Source organism: Rutidosis leptorrhynchoides, chromosome 3 (genome assembly GCF_046630445.1).
Source record: "Rutidosis leptorrhynchoides isolate AG116_Rl617_1_P2 chromosome 3, CSIRO_AGI_Rlap_v1, whole genome shotgun sequence".
NCBI classification, from domain to species: Eukaryota; Viridiplantae; Streptophyta; class Magnoliopsida; order Asterales; family Asteraceae; genus Rutidosis; species Rutidosis leptorrhynchoides.
In genome coordinates this window covers 423,562,376-423,588,482 of record NC_092335.1, presented here as the reverse complement: position 1 = coordinate 423,588,482, position 26,107 = coordinate 423,562,376, and the positions used below count along the sequence as shown (strand labels likewise).

Here is a 26,107-nt window from a genome sequence, read left to right as displayed (position 1 = left end):
GGCTTCAAACATAGCGGTATAGTAATTAATAACTAGATCTCCTGGATTTTAAAGCCCCCCGTGATTCTCTTTTAGCTTTTCGCTAGAGAGTTTTGTTCTTAATAAATTGTCGTACAAATAAAAATAACACTATTATGTAATGTATTGTGTGTACATGTACAAAAGTATTGTGCCTTTTATAATTTTCGTATGAACCTAACCTTATGTATATTACCAATAATATTAATTGTGGTGAGAGGGCATGGAACATGGTAGCATCACCGTAAATACTCTCAATTTTGGAGGTATTTTGGTAAACTTTTTTTATTTTGTTAAAAGAATTATATACTTCTTTTACTTCTTTTTTCATTCCTATATTTTTTAAGGTTTAATTTACCGACAGTTAACCGTTTTTTACCGTTTAATTAACAGATCCTTTACCGTTCTTTTAACATTTAATTAACGGACAATTAACCTATCAAAATCATCCCCCATCGAAATACGAGGTTTTTATCCTCGTTAAGAATACATATTAGTAGAAAGTGTATAAACTTTTTTAAAGAATACTTACCCCACCCGACACACCAATATACATTTGTCTATCACACCTTCAACCTAATGGTTGAAAAGACATTTACATTTACAATATCGTTAAATCAATGACGTAAATGTACATATAACCTCACTATTTTAGCTACGATTTGTTTAAAGGTTAAAAGCCGACTATTATGAATGGTGTTTCGAAGACTTCTATTCAACAAACTTAATGTCAAACAAAACTTTTACTCCGTATTATGTTTATGAAAAGATTACTTTAGAGAAAAGGCTTAAAAATTGAGGAAATATAAAACAAATTAAGCATCTTTAAACTCGTGATTACAAAAAAAAAAAAATTAAAACCCATTTCAATAGATGAAAAGTCGGTGGAAGGTTCCAAATATGCTCGACTAGATCATCTTGAAGTTGGTTGTGCACCCCTATCCCTTATTTCTTGTTACCATTTCTTAATGTTCAAAATAATATAAGTCAAACTTATTTTGAAACTTCATTTATTTATCATTACTAATTTGTGGTGTTTTCTATAATAATTGCAGGGTTTATATCTCTTGTTGATTGATTCTGGATGAGTGGTAGCAACGGGTGTTTGGTTCATCTTTTGTTGATTCAAGATTAAGAGCTTAGAAGTCAAGGATGCTACTACATTGCTAACTTATTTAATTTATGATCATAAATTGGCTGAAGTTTAATTTTAAAAGGAGTATTGGGCTTAGTAATCAGATAAAGAAGCCCAAGTGATGAATAGCCCGTTTATCTTGAGGCATGGTGCGTGTTCTACTATAAAAGCCATTTAATCCCTTGTTAGGTGATAGATGAGATATTTTGAGTGTGTATTTCTTCTCCTGGGTTATTCGTTTTCTCTCTAGGGTTTTACAATCCAGATCTGGTGTTTTTCCACTTCATTAAGTGATTTTAATGTCAATCCACATCTTGTGGTTTTGATTGTGAGGCTTTGTTCCTGTATTCAATCTTTGTGAATACAGTTGATTGTTTGTGTTGTATTTTGGTTTGTGATTCATTTCTGGATTGAGTTCTGGTTGTAATTCTGTGATATTTGGTTAATTAGTGAATGATTATTGTCTGTTTTACATTAGTTTTCATGGTATCAGAGCGGGTACGCTCTTGTTTGTAGATCGATTGAAATTTTAGGGTTTCTTCGTTTCTGGTGTTCGTAGCAGTTATTTGGGGCTTATTGAAGGTTAAGAGTGGTTTGTGTAGGTTCAATTGACTGCCTGTGTATTGTGGGTGGTGATAGTGTTTTTAACCCTAATTTTCTCAAAATTAGGGTTAGGGTTTTCTGCCTGACAATTGAAGTCTTCCGCTGATTGATTCTTCTCATCTCTGATATCTCTTGATCTTCGAAGGGGAGTCTCATGTTTATTCATACTATTTGACTTTCTTGCCTGCTTAATTGTCTTTTATCTGTGTATGGTTGATTATCTGGTTTACAATTAATCGATTGATTAATCAGTGTGCCCAACTCTTGATAGTACTTCTGCTACACAGATTAATAAGTTAGATTTCAGTGATCCACTTTATCTTCATTCTAATGACACAACTGGAACTCCTATAACTTCAATTAAATTGAAATGAACTGAAAACTATAATATTTGAAGTAGGTCAATGAAATTGGCTCTTTCCACAATGAATAAAATAGGATTTATTAATGGCACTGTAACTGATCAGGTTCTTGCTTCTCAATGGGATAGATGCAACTCTGTTGTACTACCCTGGATTCTTAGATCTGTTACTGAAGATCTGTATTGTGGTCAAATCTTTTCTACTAATGCTACTGAAGTTTGGAATGAACTTAAAGAAACCTATGATAAAATTGATACTTGTATAATTTTCAACTTGCATCAACAAATCAATACACTTAAACAAAATGATTATACTCTTTCTGAGTATTATCATAAATTTAATACCTTGTGGAAACAGTATGATGCAATGGTGTCCTCACCAGATTGTACTTGTGGTACAACTGCTTGCACTTGTGAAGCAGCTACATCACATAAAGAACATAAAAAGATGATAAAATTGATGCAGTTTTTAATGGGTTTAAGTGATGAATATACTACTATTAGAAGTAACATTTTGTTAAGAGATTCTGTTCTAGATGTAAAAGAAGTTTATGCTATAATTTCAAGAGAAGAATCACATAAAGGAATCTCTAATGATAAAATTGGTAAAACTCAGGCTAGTGCATTTGTTACTCAAGCTAATAACACTTTTAACAAGAATGATAACAGTTCTGGAAACTTCTATGGAAATAATAATAACAATTACAATAATAGAAGTTCTAATCAGACATTAAAATGCAAAAAGTGCAATAAGCTTGGTCACACAATTGATAGATGTTTTGAAATTATTGGATATCCACCATCTTTTAGAAGAAAAAATAATGGGAATCAATCTAATAATAATAATAACAATGTGAACAAGTCTTATGCTAATAATAGTGTTACTAATAAAGATGAGTCCACTAGTTCTGCTCCTGCAAGTCTTACTAATGAACAGTTAATAAAGCTTCTTAGCTTAATCAATGATAATATTGCACCTGTGGAGAAAAATTCAAACATGGCAGGTAATTTTGTGAATCATAATGTGATCTTTAATTCAAACTTCAAGAAATTCTTTAATAGTCATATAAATGACAAATTTAAGAATAAAAGTCAAGGATGGATAATAGATTCAGGTGCTAATTCTGACAACCCGAAAATTTTCGACCAAATTTAAACCTGATCTTTATATGTTTTCGACACGATAAGCAAGGTCTGTAATGTTGAAATCTCAAAAACTTTGAACTGTGTTCATATAATCAATTACCCTTTGACTGTGCTCGACAATTCACGAACATTTATGTGTATATAGATATATATAATATAGTTATTAATTAAAAACATTAACAAAGTATTAGATGTATAATACTTTACATAAACGTATTTGTTTCAATATATGTTTAATATATTTATCGACGGAATTAAAAGATAATATTAAATGATTGAATTATCAGATACATTGTGATATGATTACGAGTCTATGTTATGAGGTCCACTGTGATTTAAGAAATCTATTCTTTTTGACAACATTCGGAAAATGGTAAAGTGATTTATAAGTAAGAACAAATGTGTCAATTAACGGGAACTAGACAAGGGTTAGTAGCAATTCCTGATTAATTTCCAAATCATGTTTTATAATATTTTTCTCGTGACCTTGATAAGATAACTATGTTAACTTTCATTTTATTTAATGTGAAAGTAAGAACGTGGAGTGTAAATAACTTAGATGTTGGATATCGACAAGTTAAGTAACTCGACATTTTTCATTAAGATGATTTTATACGTTTATTTAACCTTTGGACTTTATCCCATGCTTCACCAACAGACTGTAATTTAAAAACTTGAAACCTATTATGAATATATATAATTCTATTTTTCTAAAACGTTTTATGATATAACGATTTCCATTATTTTAACCTTTTAACAAAATGATTCTTAAATATATTTAGTTTTGGAAAACAAAATTATCATATTTATTTGATTTAGTTCCAAACGTACAAAAACGTTTTCAGTTTAAAAAGAACTTTATTATTAAAACGTATATAACTTTTAAAAATATCTAGAACCACTTTTGACAACTCATTTCTTAACCAGTATGATAAAGATAACGATATTTATATATTATTTTATTAAATAAATATAACGATTTAAATTAATATTATATATATTTATACGCGTATTATACGTACATAGTTTTATACTTTTACTATACTTTAACTTTACCTTTTACTTTACTTTTACTTTACTTTAACTTAATAATTCACTTTAATAATTCATACTTTAATAATTCACTTTAATAATTCATACTTTAATAATTCACTTTAATAATTCATACTTTAATAATTCACTTTAATAATTCATACTTTAATAATTCACTTTAATAATTCAAAAATCTATTATAAATAGAATTCAATAGGTTTCATTATTTCATAGAAACTTGAAAATATATTTCTCTAAACTCTCTCAATCGATTTACATATATATATTTACTCAGTATTATTTCAAGATATTATTAGTATACATAAAATATTACGACGGAGTTATGTTCAGGCGATTTTAAAATAAGTTTTCAAACGGGATAGAGCTAAGGAAATTATAGGTTATAGCTATGGAGGTTATGGGTATTGTTCGAGGGTATTGATCGTGAGGTCAATCTAACGTTTATCATTTTCGTTGCGTCTACGTACTTTCCTGCAATATTGAATCACAATATTGATACGTGAGCACTCATAACTTAACTTTTATATATTAGTAATGTATCCCTGACTAGTGCTCGAGTATATATGATTATGCATGCTTGTATGTTTAATTTCATCGTTAAATAGTTTATGATAGATCATGAGTTTAATACACATGCTACTGAGATAAGGTATATGATATGCATGTCGTTGGAAAGCTGGTGAAAAATCAATAACTTTTCATTTAGATATCGAATAGTTTCGATGAACGGATTAAAAGATATAGTCAATTGAATTATCTATAATTTTAAGTATTATTGTTAAAATAATTATTATTATTACTATCGTTGTTATTATCGTCATTATTATTATTAACTAATTATTATTATTATTATTATTATTATTATTATTATTATTATTATTATTATTATTATTATTATTATTATTGTTATCATTATCGTTATAAATGTTATCATTAAAAATTGTCATTTATATTAGTATTACTATCGTTATTATCATCAAAATTATTAATAACATTATCATTATTATTATTATTATTATTTTTATTATTATCATTAAAATAGTTATTAGTATTATCATTAATGTTATTATAATATTTATTATTATTAGTATCATTATCATCAAATATTAATATTAGTATCATCTAATTATTATGACTAATATTATTATCATTATTATGAATGCGATTTAAAAGAGGACTAAAAGCTATTAAACAAATCGATTAGGAAATAACGAGTATAAGTATCATGATGAAATTAAAATATTGTATGGTATTGATTTAAGAAAAAAATATCCCTTTTCATTATTTTTATCATTATTATTATTATTAAAAGTATCAATTATATTAAAACTATCATTTTTATTAAAATTATCATTTTTAATAGAAATGTCATTGTTATTATAAAATATCATTTTTATTATCATTTTAGTATATTAAAAATTATCATTTTGAATAGAATTATTACTATTATATAGGGATATTATTATTATTACAGTTAATATTAAAAAGTATCATTATAATTATCATGATTAGAATTATCATTTTATCATAATTAATATCATCATTTGTAAATATAAATATTGTTATTTTTATTAGTAGAATAATAATTATTATTATTATTATTACAAAATAATACAACTGTTACTTATTATTATTATCAATATTATTTTATCAAACAAATATGTGATGCAAATATATTTTTACCACACGTAATATAATTACAGTAATAATACATACCACCATGTTTTTATAATATTGAGTGAACTGTATAAATTTTATTACTTAAAATATATAAAAGTATATTTTTATATATAAATTTTAATATAAATTTTTATTTATTAATAAATGACTTGTATTATTATTTACTCTAATAAAATGTGATAAATATATTTAAATATATAAAACAACTATATTTAAGCTATATAATAAACACATATGAATTTTTAGAAGTCATTTGGGTCAAATTGATTTTTGTTGACATTTGCATGATAATCTCGAGCATTAGGATTGTGATACACTACGACTTGACCTGAATTTGTTAGACAAATATTGACCAATATATAAATATATATACTTAATATAGGTTCGTGAATCCGAGGCCAACCATGCACTTGTTCAGTGCCGTCATATGCATAATTGCTACGAAATACAGTATTGTGAGTTTCATTTGCTCCCTTTTTAAATGCTTTTGCAATATATATTTTTGGGACTGAGAATACATGCACTTTCATAAATGTTTGACGAAATAGACACCAGTAATCGAAACTACATTCTATGGTTGAATTGTTATACCGGATATCGCCCTTGTTGAACTTGGCAGCCTAAGAATTGGTGTTTATTATAATTGCCACCAATTGACGCGAATCCTAAAAATAGATCTATGGGATTTGACACGCCCCAGTCCGAGAATTTGAACTGCTTTAGTACTTCGATGTTTATATATAGGGATATTCTAGATGCATTTTGTTAATGTCGGTTACCTGGTGTTCAATCCATACGAATGAATTTTAAACACTTGCGAGTGTATGATTACTGATTAAATGAAATCTTGTGGTCTATTAAATTTATGGAAATGATCGAGTACGATAAACTAATGAACTCACCAACCTTTTGGTTGACACTTTAAAGCATGTTTATTCTCAGGTATTAAAGAAATCTTCCGCTGTGCATTAGCTCATTTTAAGGATATTACTTGGAGTCATTCATGGCATATTTCGAAAGACGTTGCATTCGAGTCGTTGAGTTCATCATGATTATTATTAAGTCAATTATAGTTAGATGTATTATGAAATGGTATGCATGCTGTCAACTTTCGATGTAAAGAAAGTTTGTCTTTTAAAAACGAATGCAATGTTTGTAAAATGTATCATATAGAGGTCAAATACCTCGCGATGTAATCAACTATTGTGAATCGTTTATAATGTATATGAACGGGGCATTTAAGTTGGTATCAGTGCGGTGGTCTTAGCGAACCAGGTTTGCATTAGTGTGTCTAACTGATAGTCGTTAGGATGCATTAGTGAGTCTGGACTTCGGCCGTGTCTGCATGTCAAAAGTTTTGCTTATCATTTTTGTCAGAAATTGCCTGATTATCACTATTAGTCTAGACACATCTTATTGCATTGATTGCATGAATAGTGTGTAGACAAAATTCATATCTTAGCGTATCTGCTAATTCATATCTTAGGGTATATGTTACTGTAAACTTTGCCTGACATATTCCGTAAATTCCTCCGTAATCTACGAAATCTTTTGCTATATATATATATAGATATCCTATGTAATTAGAATACCACCCGATAGCCGGAAAATTATTTCATATCGAAAAATCCTTTATTCAATCGTACGAAATGGAACTCGCCACTAGTTCAAGTCCCTTGGGTTCCGATATGGAGTTTCACTCAAGCTCCGAAAGCAATGTGACCGGAATGGATCAACCAATCAGCCATCATCTATTCTGGATGAATTGGGGATGGGTTTGTAGCCTACTTAATCATTGGAGACAAGAAGAAGGCAATCCCTTCCATCCACCACATTGCCCTCTTGGCGAAGAACCTGAAGCACTTACCGGCGAACCTGTCCGAGACACCATTTTCTCTCTCATTTCCAGAGTGTCTCGTCACGATTATATACTATCTCACATTCTAGATCTTATTCACCCGCTCGTCCAAACCACCAATCATCCCGGAGTAATAGAAGAAATCAACGAGCTTCGCGCTCGGGTACTGGCTTTGGAGAATATGGTGCAAAGTTTACAAACACCAGTAGCGGCACCGGCATCAACAGTACCACCATCATCAACACCAACAGAATCATTACCACCACCAACAACATCCGCATCCCACACCTCAACATCATAATCTGTACCTCGAGCATCAACATCATACACACCGTAAATACCAAGGAGTACCAACAACAACAAACGATGAAGTATTGATTCATAACTTCATCGAGGAAATACTCTGCAGAGAATATGTAGTTTCTAAAAGTTTCAGAGATATATTTATTCTAGTTCTAATTGTAAACCAGATGAGTGAGCGAAATGATGAAATGAAACCCTGACTGGAATAGTACAGGATTTACAAGCTAGATTTGTTTTACCAACATCATCAACAGTACCGTCAACATCACCAGCACCGTCAGCATCGCCAGCATCAGCAGCACCTACAACATCACAAGCTCCACCCGATCTATAATCACCGCGAATAACATCACTAATCAACAACAAGTATGTCATATCAACGAGTATTAACTCATTTCCACTGAAGAATTTATATGTATATCTTATATATATAAATTTTGAAAACCATAGTATATCTTTTCATATTAAGCTATTATGAATAAATTTAATAAGGGTAGATACTACTCGGATAATTCATATTACTAATATGCAATGATGTACATCCTTCGTTAACGACTGTTAACTACAACCTCTGTTCCAAACACAATGAATTCCAATTCATAATAAATCAAGTGTATTAATCAATTACATGTTTGATTTTACACTTTCATCTTCGATGTACTCGAAACTTTCTAGAGAACATCATTCGTACCTTGCGAAGTTTACAAGAATCCCATGAATACCAACATCATTCATCGAGTAAATATCAATAAAAATGAATGATGAAACATTGATTCATAATTTCATTTACGATGAAGTGATAATCCACGAAAATTAGGAAATTTCTAAAGTTTTAGAAATTATTCATTTCTAAATTCCAGCCGAAAATCAAATGATTTTAATTTAATATTAACTCATTAAATCTACATTACATCTGAAGAAAATATACATACATATATATTTTCATAAAGACTGTAATAAAATTCATTTGTACAAAAATGTTATTTGTGAAAAAAAATTTAACGGGTAGGTAATACCCGAGAGATATATAAATTCACAATTAATATGTTACATTCTTTGAATCTGATTCCGCAACCATCAACTATACTCACTACTTTCACAACAATATACATTCTTTCATAGAAATTAAAACAACCATTCTCATTTAAATTTGATTGCATAATCTGATTTTGACAAATCAAAATCTAAGTCAAGATTTAACAGAAGACATCACTCTTAGAATGTTTACATCTTTCAAAGCTATACTTTGACTTCAAAACTGTGCTAGAACATCATTTCTATTCATAGAACCCAGAAAAATATTTGTATCATTCAAAATCCTAGAACATCATATGAATATTAACGATTACAATCTATGTTCAAACCCCTCAAAATTCCTGAAGACACTTCAAATAATGAACAATCGAGATGATGATCCAACCACATGTTACCCACAGTCATGCACCTGAAAAAAACCCTCGAAACCAAAGTTATAGTTTAACACGTATCCGTGTCAGACCCTTTGGCATTTATTAGCAAAAATAACTTTGCGATTCCTTTTCAAATTAGCCAGTTTTCTCACAGCTCCAGTAAGTCAACTTTGACTTTTCAGGTGAAACATTCTTATTATAACCTCGATATATATGTTGCCCTTTCGTCATCATTACTGGAGAACCTTTTATATCTCGCCACATTAGCAGTAAACTTACCAAAAACTTCATTGATCTTTAAGCCTCTCCGAAAAATCACTATACTTATTCATTGGAAACCCTATCATGTACTTATCTGTATCTTGTAATGGTAGTTGCCATACCAAAAAGCTTGAATCATTATTCTCGCATTTCGCAGCAATTCTACGCCAACAGTTATATATACATATAACGTCTATCTCCAAGACTTACATACTTCGAATGTGAAGTTTCTGAAAAACACCTTAATATGCGAACTAGTTCTCCGAATTTTTAGAAAAATGCTGATGAAGCAGCAAAAACTGTAAACGATCTTAACAGTCAAAAGTTTGATGATAAAGAATAGTGGGTTGGCAAAGCTCAGAAAAAGAGAAGGTTTGGTATTGGAAAATGGATTGAGCAAATCATGAAGGAGGCCGTGGACAAATTACAAAGACTAAACCTGCCTTCAAAGAATCCAAATGATTCAGTATCTGCTGAAGTCATTAACGAATACCTTGCTCCTGACTCTAAACCCTTACGGACAATATCTTTCATCATCCTCTGATATTAGAAATTCTAAGATATCGTCGTATCTTTCATTATAAATATCCTCCATATTTCTGAAGATATTTCCATAATTAGTCTTATCTGAAATCATTTACTTCTTCGCGCTATCTGTGTTATATCATAAAAGAAACTATTTTATTTTCTAAATTCTGAAACCTTCGAGTTCAAAATAGGAATATTTTTGAAGAAGTGTTGGGAACTGAAGCATGAATTAGTATAATATAATGACACTTGATCAACGTGATTATGTTACAGTAAGTCATGCTGAGTTTCTAAATGGAACGTGATGATTCACAGATCATAACGTCATCATGTGCTATATTACACGACTCTTGTATTCTATTTAACCTCTAAAAATATCAAGAAAATATTTTCTTGATGATTCGGTCTTTTCCGAGATATTCTGATAATTTGACAAATCAAGATCGTACCATTACAATTTCTTTCTTAGAACATTAACTATGTTCATTCCGAAATTCATATCTACAAATTCTGGACCATTACATACGGTGCTTAATGGCAAGAAGAGAAAACTAAAGAATAAAGCTCCGAAATAGAAATTGGAGTATAAATCGTAGTAAATAGGAGAGACCATTAACTGTGGATGATAATGATTATTGAAGACAGAAGCAAGGACTTTGAAATATAAGGGAAGATATAAAGCCCAACAACAACCCAGAAATTACAAACCATATATATCGATGCATATAGCAATATAAAGACACGGGAGAACTAAAAAAACTATAAAACCAAGAGTATAGTAGAAGTAAAAAGATTCTTCTGGCGGTAGATGAAAAAGAAGAATGACAGATATGAAAGTTAGAAATATATCAAGAAGCAGAACTGGATGAAGCATATTGATGAATGCTTTAAAGTATGAATTGAGGGAGGAAGAATAGAAGGTGAGCTGTGGAAATAAAGAAACGAAGGGAGTGAATTTATAGTGAAAAATATGACAGAGCAATCGTGACAGGTTATCGCATTTAATCAAAGAAGATCCTAATTTCCTTAATTACCGAAGAATCAAATCTTATTACAAAGATTTTCTCTAAATCCCTTGAACTCCGGAAATCAATCCTATCTACGTCAAAAGATATGACGAATCTACATTTATTCATTTCACTCTTTTGTGATAACTTCACTCGTACTCTTCACAAAATTAAACTGTTTTATCTATATTACTCGATGATGATAAAACTCTAATTTTTAGCTTGTATGCGTCATGAAAACATACTTATTGTCAGCCATGACGATCCCAATCAAATTTCGGGACGAAATTTCTTTAACGGGTAGGTACTGTGACAACCCGGAAATTTCCAACCAAATTTAAACCTGGTCTTTATATGTTTTCGACACGATAAGCAAGGTCTGTAATGTTGAAATCTCAAAAACTTTGAACTGTGTTCATGTAATCAATTACCCTTTGACTGTGCTCGACGATTCACGAACATTTATGTGTATATAGATATATATAATATATAATATAGTTATTAATTGAAAACGTTAACAAAGAATTAGATGTATAATACTTTACATAAACGTATTTATTTCAATATATGTTTAATATATTTATCGACGGAATTAAAAGATAATATTAAATGATTGAATTATCAGATACATTGTGATATGATTACGAGTCTATGTTATGAGGTCCACTGTGATTTAAGAAATCTATTCTTTTTGACAACATTCGGAAAATGGTAAAGTGATTTATAAGTAAGAACAAATGTGTCAATTAACGGGAACTAGACAAGGGTTATTGGAAATTCCTGATTAATTTCCAATTCATGTTTTATAATATTTTCCTCGTGACCTTGATAAGATAACTATGTTAACTTTCATTTTATTTAATGTGAAAGTAAGAACGTGGAGTGTAAATAACTTAGATGTTGGATATCGACAGGTTAAGTAACTCGACATTTTTCATTAAGATGATTTTATACGTTTATTTAACCTTTGGACTTTATCCCATGCTTCACCAACAGACTGTAATTTAAAAACTTGAAACCTATTATGAATATATATAATTCTATTTTTCTAAACATTTTATGATATAACGATTTCCATTATTTTAACCTTTTAACAAAATGATTCTTAAATATATTTAGTTTTGGAAAACAAAATTATCATATTTATTTGATTTAGTTCCAAATGTACAAAAACGTTTTCAGTTTAAAAAGAACTTTGTTATTAAAACGTATATAACTTTTATAAATATCAAGAACCACTTTTGACAACTCATTTCTTAACCAGTATGATAAAGATAATGATATTTATATATTATTTTATTAAATATATATAATGATTTAAATTAATATTATATATATTTATACGCGTATTATACGTACATAGTTTTATATTTTTACTATACTTTAACTTTACCTTTTACTTTACCTTTTACTTTACTTTAACTTTAATAATTCACTTTAATAATTCATACTTTAATAATTTACTTTAATAATTCATACTTTAATAATTCACTTTAATAATTCATACTTTAATAATTCACTTTAATAATTCATACTTTAATAATTCACTTTAATAATTCAAAAATATATTATAAATAGAATTCAATAGGTTTCATTATTTCATAGAAACTTGAAAATATATTTCTCTAAACTCTCTCAATCGATTTACATATATATATTTACTCAGTATTATTTCAAGATATTATTAGTATACATAAAATACTACGGCGGAGTTATGTTCAGGCGATTTTAAAATAAGTTTTCAAACGGGATAGAGCTAAGGAAATTATAGGTTATAGCTATGGAGGTTATGGGTATTGTTCGAGGGTATTGCTCGTGAGGTCAATTTAACGTTTATCAATTTTGTTGCGTCTACGTACTTTCCTGCAATATTGAATCACAATATTGATACGTGAGCACTCATAACTTAACTTTTATATATTAGTAATGTATCCCTGACTAGTGCTCGAGTATATATGATTATGCATGCTTGTATGTTTAATTTTATCATTAAATAGTTTATGATAGATCATGAGTTTAATACACATGCTACTGAGATAAGGTATATGATATGCATGTCGTTGGAAAGCTGGCGAAAAATCAATAACTTTTCATTTAGTTATCGAATAGTTTCGATGAACGGATTAAAAGATGTAGTCAATTGAATTATCTATAATTTTAAGTATTATTGTTAAAATAATTATTATTATTACTATCGACGTTATTATCGTCATTATTATTATTAACTAATAATAATAATAATAATAATAATAATAATAATAATAATAATAATAATAATAATAATAATAATAATAATAATAATAATAATAATTATTATTATTATTATTATTATTATTATTATTATTATTATTATTATTATTATTATTATTATTATTATCATCATTATTATTATCATTATCGTTATAAATGTTATCATTAAAAATTGTCATTTATATTAGTATTACTATCATTATTATCATAAAGATTATTAATAACATTATCATTATTATTATTATTATTATTATTATTATTATTATTATTATTATTATTATTATTATTATTATTATTATTATTATTATTATTATTATCATTAAAATAGTTATTAGTATTATCATTAATGTTATTATAATATTTATTATTATTAGTATCATTATCATTAAATATTAATATTAGTATCATCTAATTATTATGACTAATATTATTATCATTATTATGAATGCGATTTAAAAGAGGACTAAAAGCTATTAAATAAATCGATTAGGAAATAACGAGTATAAGTATCATGATGAAATTAAAATATTGTATGGTATTGATTTAAGAGAAAAATATCCCTTTTCATTATTTTTATCATTATTAATATTATTAAAAGTATCAATTATATTAAAACTATCATTTTTATTAAAATTATCATTTTTAATAGAAATGTCATTGTTATTATAAAATATCAGTTTTATTATCATTTTAGTATATTAAAAATTATCATTTTGAATAGAATTATTACTATTATATAGGGATATTATTATTATTATAGTTAATATTAAAAAGTATCGTTATAATTATCATGATTAGAATTATCATTTTATCATAATTAATATCATCATTTGTAAATATAAATGTTGTTATTATTATTAGTAGAATAATAATAATTATTATTATTATTACAAAATAATACAACTGTTACTTATTATTATTATTATCAATATTATTTTATCAAACAAATATGTGATGCAAAGATATTTTTACCACACGTAATATAATTACATTAATAATACATACCACCATGTTTTTATAATATTGAGTGAACTGTATAAATTTTATTACTTAAAATATATAAAAGTATATTTTTATATATAAATTTTAATATAAATTTTTATTTATTAATAAATGACTTGTATTATTATTTACTCTAATAAAATGTGATAAATATATTTAAATATATAAAACAACTATATTTAAGCTATATAATAAACACGTATGAATTTTTGGAAGTCTTTTTGGGTCAAATTGATTTTTGTTGACTTTTGCATGATAATCTCGAGCATTAGGATTGTGATACACTACGATTTGACCTGAATTTGTTAGATAAATATTGACCAATATATAAATATATATACTTAATATAGGTTCGTGAATCCGAGGCCAACCCTACACTTGTTCAGTGCCGTCATATGCATAATTGCTACGAAATACAGTATTGTGAGTTTCATTTGCTCCCTTTTTAAATGCTTTTGCAATATATATTTTTGGGACTGAGAATACATGCACTTTTATAAATGTTTGACGAAATAGACACAAGTAATCGAAACTACATTCTATGGTTGAATTGTTATACCGTATATCGCCCTTGTTGAACTTAGTAGCCTAAGAATTGGTGTTTATTATAATTGCCACCAATTGACGCGAATCCTAAAGATAGATCTATGGGCTTTGACACGCCCCAGTCAGAGAATTTAAACTGCTTTAGTACTTCGATGTTTATATATGGGGATATTCTAGATGCATTTTGTTAATGTCGGTTACCAGGTGTTCAATCCATACGAATGAATTTTAAACACTTGGAGTGTATGATTATTGATTAAATGAAATCTTGTGGTCTATTAAAATTATGGAAATGATCGAGTACGATAAACTAATGAACTCACCAACCTTTTGGTTGATACTTTAAAGCATGTTTATTCTCAGGATTAAAGAAATCTTCCGATGTGCATTAGCTCATTTTAAGGATATTACTTAGAGTCATTCATGGCATATTTCAAAAGACGTTGCATTCGAGTCGTTGAGTGCATCAAGAATATTATTAAGTCAATTATAGTTGGATGTATTATGAAATGGTATGCATGCTGTCAACTTTCGATGTAAAGAAAGTTTGTCTTTTAAAAACTAATGCAATGTTTGTAAAATGTATCATATAGAGGTCAAATACCTCGCGATGTAATCTGTGACGACCCAGGAATTTCTGACCAAATTTAAACTTTAATCTTCATATGTCTCCGACACGATAAGCAAAATCTGTAATTTTGAGTTTCGAAGATTTTGAAACTATATTCATGTATTCAATTACCCTGTGACTACTTCCGACAATTCACGAACCTTTGATCTTAAACAGAAATGTAGATATAAATAATTATATATAATAGTTTAGTTATATTAATGAACTATTATGTGACTCTGTTATTAATAAAGAAAACTTAAAATAACTAGGACTGGTTATTTTTAATATATTGAGTATATTGATTATAAATGATTCCGAACACAATTTGTCAACGATAACAAAGTATTAAATATAAAATATTATACTTTGAGTTTATGTGTTTCAATATATATAAAATGGATAACTATTAAATATATATAATTAATAAATTATGATACTAATATGTAATTACAAGTTAAAATATAATTATTATATTAATATTAATAGTATTACTTTCATTATTATTATTAAAATAAATATTAGTATTATCAATATGTTGATATAAATATAAAAATTGACATATATAATTTATTATATTATTATTAATATCATTATTGTCATTAATAACATGAATATTATTACAAATAGAATTATTATTAGTGTTATGAATAATATTATGAATAACATTTTTATAATTAATATCATTATTATTATCTAATATTAAAATAAATATTATTAAAATAATTATTATTAGTGTTTTGATTACTTTTAATATTATTAAATATATTATTATTAATATATGTATATTTATTATGAATATTAAATATAAATTATATATATATATATAAATATATAAAAAAAGCGTGTAATAGCTGACGTGTACATATATTTATCAGTATCTATTTGTTTGGAATAAAATCAGATTTTTTTTTAACTTTCTTCTTTTCTGGCTACCTACCAGTGATTTTCCTGTCTGTTCCTCCTTTCTGTTATAAATCAATTGGGAGTAGGTTTAGGAGATGAAATAATCAACTCTATCATCAGTCACTCAAATACACACTGTATACGTAGTATGTTTTACCCTGCAATTCGATGAAAAAAAAATAAAATAAATAAAACGAAACCTCAATATTTTTCCTCTGTTCGTGTTCATCCCAATCCAACCTCCAAATTCGTAAAATTTTCAAAATCTTTAAATGCAATTTGGTTAGAAATCATCTAAATGAACTTCCTGTGAATTTTCAAATTTCAATTTCGTTTCTTGAATCCGAATTTCAAAAGTCAAAGATAAAGTTCAAAAAGTCAAAATGGTTGTTCATCGTAAAATTTGATCTCAGTTTGAGGTTACATGTTTAATTGAAGGTCCAGTTAGTTTTTAGGAACCGTTTACAACATCTTTCGTGTTTTAACATTTATATAAAACGTCCTTGAATTCAAACTTGAATTTTTTTTTTTTTCTGAAAGTAACAGCGACGACAGGTAGCTGTATGTTTTTTTTTATATATTTTTTTTTCTAAATAATAAAACAATTGATGTTAGTCACTTGTAATTATTTGATGTATCAAAATTGTTGTTGGATGATTTAACTTGATTTGGGTCGATCGATTTAGAGGTTGAAGGAGAAAAGAAAACAGAAATTTAAAATGGTTTAAATCAATAAGTTTGGTTCATAAAATAGAAAAAGAGCAGCAGCTCAACTGATTTGGGTGTTTGTCGGGTTAGCAAGTGGTCATGGGTTCAATTCTCGTTCGGTACATTCTTTTTAGAAAATATCTTAAAAGGGTATATACACTTTCATCTTAATTTTATTAAAATTATTATTATTGTTATTATCATTGTTATTATTAGAAATTGTTATTATGTGTAATATGATAGTTATTAATATTATTATTACCAATAAAAGTATTAGTTATCATATAGTGTTAGTATTACAATCATACTCACAAAACTGATTAATAATATCATTATTATGATTAATAATTTATTATTTTAGTTTATTATGATTATATTTAGGATTATTATTATTATTGTTGTTATAAGAATAAAACAAGTTATTATTAGTGTTATTATCAATTTTAATGAACATAAGTATTATTACTAATATTATAATTTTTATTATAAGAATGATTATCAATATTAGTATTATCATCATTAATATTAATATTAAGATTATTATTAATATTACCACTAATATGATTATAAGTATCATCATGAATATTACTATTAGGTAACTGCTAAAATCATTATCATAACTATCATTAATAGTAAAATTAATACTTTTATAGTTATTATCATTAATATCATTATTAGTGTAACATCCTGAAAACGGGCCTAGGTGGAATTTACTTTTTTTGCCCTTTAAGAGTTTTATAGTGAGTTTAATGAAATATTTAATTATTAATTGTTTATAAGTAACTGTTAATCCATTGGGTTCGCTTTATGACCAGGGTCCCGAAACATGTTTTATTATTTATTTATGACATCGTTTGGGTTGCCGAATCGAATACGATAGATATTTAAAAATTATTAAATACCCGTGTTTTATCAGGAGTGGGAATTAAACACCCATTTAATAACCAAAACCGCCCCATGTTTCTTTTATTTCCATTAAATGGTTTTCCCTTCCCTCCCTCCTTGCTCCCATCGTGACCTAACACTACCACCATAACCATAGCTTTAATTTAATGAAGAAGATGATAAAATTACAAGCTTAGATTCAGATTACTTGCATCTCTACCATCTAGCAACAAAGGTGATACATACGAGGACAGACGAGGAGAAGACTCAGTGATATTAGACTACTGAGTATTGCCAGTATCGGTGAGTGGGACTAACTGGAGTATATAGTATAGAGTAGTATGTTATATTATGATTGTCATGCTTGTTAGATATACTTACTGATATGGTTAGTTAGTATGTTATGATGACTGCATGTTAGTTGATGCTTGTCTGCTGGAGCCCAGTGCGTCCCTATTGTGTGGTAGCCTCGGTAGGAGAGATCAACCTGCGGGTTGGGTTCCTCATGTGGTAGCCTAGACAATCGTGGTGTATATATGTGTGAATGACGCGTCCGTCGCGTGTGGATTATATATATACAACATGGTGGTGGAGGAACTTCTGGTAAGCCCCAGTCCGATCAACTGGTGGTTAATGGTTTGGCCGAGCCGCCAGTGTCTCTGTAGATGACACTTGGGTGATGTTTATGTGTTAGACTATGTGACATGATTAGTATGACGGTTTCTGTATGCTATTACCTGTAATTAGTTGCACTCACTTCGCTTCGTGCTAACCCCCCTCTCTTCCCTGCAGGTTGACTGTTGCATACTTGATAGATTCTAGGGAGCCGGATTATTGGGAGATATGTTTGACTAGTCGGAACTCTGATGTCGCGTCTTTTCTATTCAAGCTGTATTAATGTTTTAATATAACACCCGGTCATTTATTTATTAACGTGTTTATTGTTAAGTGGATTTTTGTTATATATATATATATATATATATATATATATATATATATATATATATATATATATATATATATATATATATATATACACTTTTATATTATGTATCTATTAAATTGGTCTTCCGCTGTATTTAAAAAAAATCGGGGGTGTTATAAGTTGGTATCAGAGCCAGGTTTTAAGTGACGGATTTCCGGGTAAGTATCGACATAGTTGGGTGATTTGGGACTAAATTCTGAAATGTAGAGTTTGAACTAGTCATTTGAGTGCAAAATTTGCATTATTTTATTAGGAATCAGTGTTGACCTATCGTGGTATATCTGAGGAATTGGCTAAATTCCTGGTGTATAGAGGGTTGTGCTAGCTTTTGACCTGTAACATGGACTAAACTAACTCTGAATCTGAGAGAATTGATTTAGAAATAACCCCATAATGAAATTGATTATTATTAAATGGTGGGTTGGTTACCAGTAATTAGTGACTTTTTGTGTTTAAACCTAGACTTGAGGTGAAAATTTTAGTGGGATCCCATAAGATTGGTGACCAAAATAGATGTTTGACATGATTCCCTTAGCATTCATGAACTGAATAGTGTGTTACTTTCATTACCTGATGTCTTAGTGATCTTTTCGGTTTGTGCTGAATGTTGACTCGTGTGTGCAAGGTGACTTATATGCTTATATGTAATATAATTTTACATGTATTGTGTTTTCCTCTTGTTAATGAACGAACTGAACCTAGTAACGTTGATAACCGTATGATATGTTGAGACTTAGGTTTAGTTGTGACCTGTGGTAAGGATGATAGATACCCTGTACCCTAGTTGGTTGTGACTGACCAGATTCCGAGGACGGAATCTCTTTAAGGGGGTGAATTTGTAACATCCTGAAAACGGGCCTAGGTGGAATTTACTTTTTTTTGCCCTTTAAGAGTTTTATAGTGAGTTTAATGAAATATTTAATTATTAATTGTTTATAAGTAACTGTTAATCCATTGGGTTCGCTTTATGACCAGGGTCCCGAAACATGTTTTATTATTTATTTATGACATCGTTTGGGTTGCCGAATCGAATACGATAGATATTTAAAAATTATTAAATACCCGTGTTTTATCAGGAGTGGGAATTAAACACCCATTTAATAACCAAAACCGCCCCATGTTTCTTTTATTTCCATTAAATGGTTTTCCCTTCCCTCCCTCCTTGCTCCCATCGTGACCTAACACTACCACCATAACCATAGCTTTAATTTAATGAAGAAGATGATAAAATTACAAGCTTAGATTCAGATTACTTGCATCTCTACCATCTAGCAACAAAAGTGATACATACGAGGACAGACGAGGAGAAGACTCGGTGATATTAGACTACTGAGTATTGCCAGTATCGGTGAGTGGTACTAACTGGAGTATATAGTATAGAGTAGTATGTTATATTATGATTGTCATGCTTGTTAGATATACTTACTGATATGGTTAGTTAGTATGTTGTGATGACTGCATGTTAGTTGATGCTTGTCTGCTGGAGCCCAGTGCGTCCCTATTGTGTGGTAGCCTCGGTAGGAGAGATCAACCTGCGGGTTGGGTTCCTCATGTGGTAGCCTAGACAATCGTGGTGTATATATGTGTGAATGACGCGTCTGTCGCGTGTGGATTATATATATACAACATGGTGGTGGAGGAACTTCTGGTAAGCCCCAGTCCGATCAACTGGTGGTTAATGGTTTGGCCGAGCCGCCAGTGTCTCTGTAGATGACACTTGGGTGATGTTTATGTGTAAGACTATGTGACATGATTAGTATGACGGTTTCTGTATGCTATTACCTGTAGTTAGTTGCACTCACTTCGCTTCGTGCTAACCCCCCTCTCTTCCCTGCAGGTTGACTGTTGCATACTTGATAGATTCTAGGGAGCCGGATTGTTGGGAGATATGTTTGACTAGTCGGATCTCTGATGTCGCGTCTTTTCTATTAAAGCTGTATTAATGTTTTAATATAACACCCGGTCATTTATTTATTAACGTGTTTATTGTTAAGTGGATTTTTGTTATATATATATATATATATATATATATATATATATATATATATATATATATATATATATATATATATATATATATATATATATATATATATATACACGTTTATATTATGTATCTATTAAATTGGTCTTCCACTGTATTTAAAAAAAATCGGGGGTGTTATAATTAGTATTATCACTAATAAAAATATTAACATTATTGCCTTTACAAGAAAACTTAAGTATTATAATTATTATAATTTTACCATATTTAATATTATTTTAGTATTATTACTACTTTTCAAACAAATGATATATATAAATATATATATATTTAATATACAACATAATAAAATTTATATTTTTATATACAAAATGAAAATATGAAGATATATACATATTATTAATATAAATATGACATAACTAATAAATTCATATATATATATATATATATATATATATATATATATATATATATATATATATATATATATATATATATATACAATTGTTCGATTGCAATATGTGTATTAATATATATACACAAATGATATAGGTTCGTGAATCCGAGGCCAACCCTGCATTGTTCAATATAGTCATATGTATTTTTACTACAAAATACATTATGTGAGTTTTCATTTGCCTTTTTACCCTTTATATTTTTAGGCTGAGAATACATGCGCAATTTTTATAAATGTTTTACGAAATAGACACAAGTAATTGAAACTACATTATATGGTTGAATTATCGAAATCGAATATGCCCTTTTTATTAAGTCTGGTAATCTAAGAATTAGGGAACAGACACCCTAATTGACGCGAACTCTAAAGGTAGATCTATCGGGCCCAACAAGCCCCATCCAAAGTACCGGATGCTTTAGTACTTCGAAATTTATATCATGTCCGAAGGAGGATCCCGGAATGATGGGGATATTCTTATATGTATATTGTGAATGTCGGTTACCAGGTGTTCAATCCATATGAATGATATTTTTGTCTCTATACTTGGGACGTATATTTATGAGAAATGCAAATCTTGTGGTCTATTAAAATGAAATGAATGTTTGTGATAAACTAATGAACTCACCAACCTTTTAGTTGACACTTTAAAGCATGTTTATTCTCAGGTACGAAAGAAATCTTCCGCTGTGCATTTGCTTATCTTAGAGATATTACTTGGAGTTATTCATGACATATTTCAAAAGACGTTGCATTCGAGTCGTTGAGTTCATCAAGATTAATATTAAGTCAATTATAGTTAAATATATTATGAAATGGTATGCATGCCGTCAATTTTCGATGTAATGAAAGATTGTATTTTCAAAAACGAATGCAATGTTTGTAAAATGTATCATATAGAGGCCAAGTACCTCGCGATGTAATCAACTATTGTGAATCGTTTATAATCGATACGGACTTCGTCCGGATGGATTAGGACGGGTCTCTACATAATCAACTATTGTGAATCGTTTATAATGTATATGAACGGGGCATTTCACTAATCAACACATGATTGTTTCTGATATTAATTTAAACAATATTGTTGATATATCTCAGTTGAAGTTAACTGTGGGTCATCCTAATGGAACCCAAGCTAAAGTTGTAAAAGTTGGAAATTTAAAACTTACAAATAATGTAGTTTTGTTTGATGTGTTAGTTGTACCTGAATATTATGTTAGCCTCTTGTATGTTTACAAATTTTCTAAAGATAGTAAGTTAACTATCAATTTTGATGAAAATAAATGTTTTATTCAGGACTTAAAAGCGATGACAACTCTAGGGACTGGTAGTCAATCTGGAGGTTTATATCTGTTTGATATGAATGTTTTATGTATGACTTGTAATGTATGTGTTCATTTTATTTCTGCTCAGTTGTGGCATGCAAGACTTGGTCATCCATCTGATCAAGTTTTGAAAGTTTTAAAAAACAAACTTGATATTAAAGACTTTAAGGAAAACTGTCCGTGTGATATTTGTTATTAGGAAAAACAAACTAGGAACCCTTTCCTCTTAGTGATCACAAATCACAATGGTTAGGTGATTTAATTCATTTGGATCTTTGGGGTCCATTTAAAATTCAAAGTAAAGAAGGTTATAAATATTTTCTAACCATTGTTGATGATTTCTCAAGAGCTGTTTGGAATTTTTTGTTCAAAACAAAAGAAGATACTTTTGATAATATACAGTCATTTGTTAATCTAATTAAGAATCAATTTAATAAAACTGTTAAAGTAATCACAAGTGACAATGGAACTGAATTTGTTAACAATAAAATGAATAATTTCATAAAACTTAATGGAATTGTGCATCAAACATCTTGTGCATATACTCCACAACAAAATGGCATAGCTGAGAGGAAACATAGGCACTTGCTCAATGTAGCAAGGGCTCTTATGTTTCAATGGGGGTTACCTTTGAATATGTGGAGTGATTATATCTTAATTGCTTGCTATTTGATTAACATGACTCCTTCAAGTGTGCTCTCTGGAAAAACTCCTTATGAATGTGTTTTTAAAAAAGACCCTAGTCTCTCTCACTTAAGATGTTTTGGTTGTTTATGTTATGCAACTGTTTTGAATCCAGAAAATAAGTTTTCAAGCAGGTCTTTTAAATGTGTTTTGATTGGTTTTGGTAATGTTCAAAAGGGTTATAAGCTCTTAAATTTAGTAAACAGAAGTGTTCTTTTTTCAAGGGATGTAAGGTTTTTTGAAAATATTTTTCCTCTGAAGTCAAAACTTGTTGACAATAGTTTGAGTGATTCTTCTTTTGATAAAGAAAAGTGTATGTTTTTTGACAAAAATTTTTCCAAATGACCAAGACATCAAAAGACCCAATGATGAAGGGAGAGCTGCATATGATGGTGAAAGTAGTAGTACAAGTGGCTACATTAATGAACATAGTCCAACTAGAAATAATCCATCTAGTAGTGATACTGTCACTAATGAAGGTCGGAGTACTTCTGCAACTCCCATGGATAACATCTCCTGAGGGCAACACTTTACAAAATACACAATTTAGAAGTCATGGTCACATTCAGTCTATACGAAGATCTTCCAAAGAGTCTGTTCTACCTAAAAGATTTGATGATTTTGTTATTGAAGGTAAATTCAAATATGGGATTGAAAAAGTGGTTAGTTATTCATTTTTAAATCAGGAAAATAAATGCTTCACTTAAAATCTTAACAAATCTTATGAACCAAAAACTTATTTTGAAGCATCAAAAGATAACAATTGGATTGAGGCCATGAATCAAGAAATTGAAGTACTTAACAGAAACAATACATGGATTATAACAGACTTACCTCCCAATAGAAAGCCTATAGGATGTAAATGGGTTTATAGGATTAAATATAAGTCAAATGGAGAAGTGGATAGATATAAAGCTAGGCTTGTAGCCAAAGGCTACAGTCAAAAGGAAGGTATAGATTATGAAGAAATTTTTCTCCTGTTTTGAAACATGTTACTGTTAGATGCATAATTACTTTGGCTGTGCAAAATGATTGGCCACTTTATCAATTGGATATAAATAATGCATTTCTTTATGGAGATTTACATGAGGAAATTTATATGAAGTTACCTGAAGGATATTTTTCTAAAAATGAAACTAAATTTTGTAAGTTGATTAAATCACTCTATGGTTTAAAACAGGCCCCAAGACAGTGGAATTCTAAGTTGAATTTTGCTTTGGTTGAGCATGGTTTTTAACAGAGTGTATGTCTGTGATTATTCTTTGTATGTTAAAGCTGATAATGATGTCTTTATAGCTTTACGTGTTTATGTGGATGATATTGTTGTTACTGGAAATAACTTAAAGGAAATTGAAATTTATAAAAGTTTTTTGAAAACAAAGTTTATGATTATAGATCTTGGATTCTTAAAATACTTTCTTGGTATTGAAGTTTTATCAAATGACAAGTTTATTTGTATGAATCAAAGGAAATATTGTCTTGAATTGTTAAATGATTATGGAATGCTTGGGTGCAAACCTATTGGCACTCCTATTGAACCTAATATGAATGTTGAAAGTGAAACAAGTATCAAAGATCCTTTGCTAAAAATGTTACTGGATACCAAAAACTTGTTGGAAGATTAATCTCTTTAACTCTTACAAGGCATGATATAGCTTTTTCTGTGCAAGTTTAAAGTCAGTATATGCATGCTCCATTACAATCTCATTTTAATCTTGCTTTTAGAGTTTTGAGATATTTGAAGGGTGCTCCTGGAAAAGGGTTACAGTTTGTTAAAAGTGATTCTTTTAAGTTGTATGCATATAGTGATTCTGACTATGCTAATGCAAGTTGCATAGAAAATATGTGACTGGTTATTTGGTATATTTCTGTAATTCTTTGATATCGTGGAAAAGTAAAAAACAAGCAACAGTTTCTAGGTCCTCAGCAGAGGCTGAATATTGGGCCATGGCATCAACTGCTTGTTAATTGTTTGGATTATAAATCTGTTAGCTGAGTTGGGTATTATGATTGATCTTCGTATGAATCATTTTTGTGATAACAGTTCAGCCTTACAACTTGCAGTCAATCCTGTTTTTCATGAAAGAACAAAACATTTTGAAGTGGATATACATTATATAAGACACAAAGTGGCTGCAGGTGTTATTAATACTTTAAAAATTGGTTCAGATTGTCAGCTTGCTGACATCTTAACCAAAGGGTTAAGTGTAAGTCAGCATGAACAATTGGTTAAACAATTGAGATTGCTAGACTTGTTTCAAAATAAGTTTGAGGGGGAGTGTTCAAAATAATATAAGTCAAACTTATTTTGAAACTTCATTTATTTATCATTACTAAATTTTGGTGTTTTCTAGAATAACTGCAGGGTTTATATCTCTTGTTGATTGATTCTGGATGACTGGTAGC

General features: G+C 28.9%; 1 protein-coding gene across 1 annotated transcript; it reads left to right on the top strand.

The window, feature by feature from the left end:
- The first annotated feature begins 2,181 nt into the window (after window positions 1–2,181).
- On the top strand, window positions 2,182–24,046 carry LOC139901442 (uncharacterized). Its single transcript, XM_071884157.1, has 4 exons — window positions 2,182–3,141; window positions 22,791–22,907; window positions 22,989–23,141; window positions 23,231–24,046. Exons 1-4 carry the CDS (start codon window positions 2,182–2,184, stop codon window positions 24,044–24,046), a joined length of 2,046 nt encoding a protein of 681 aa, XP_071740258.1.
- Window positions 24,047–26,107: the final 2,061 nt, after the last annotated feature.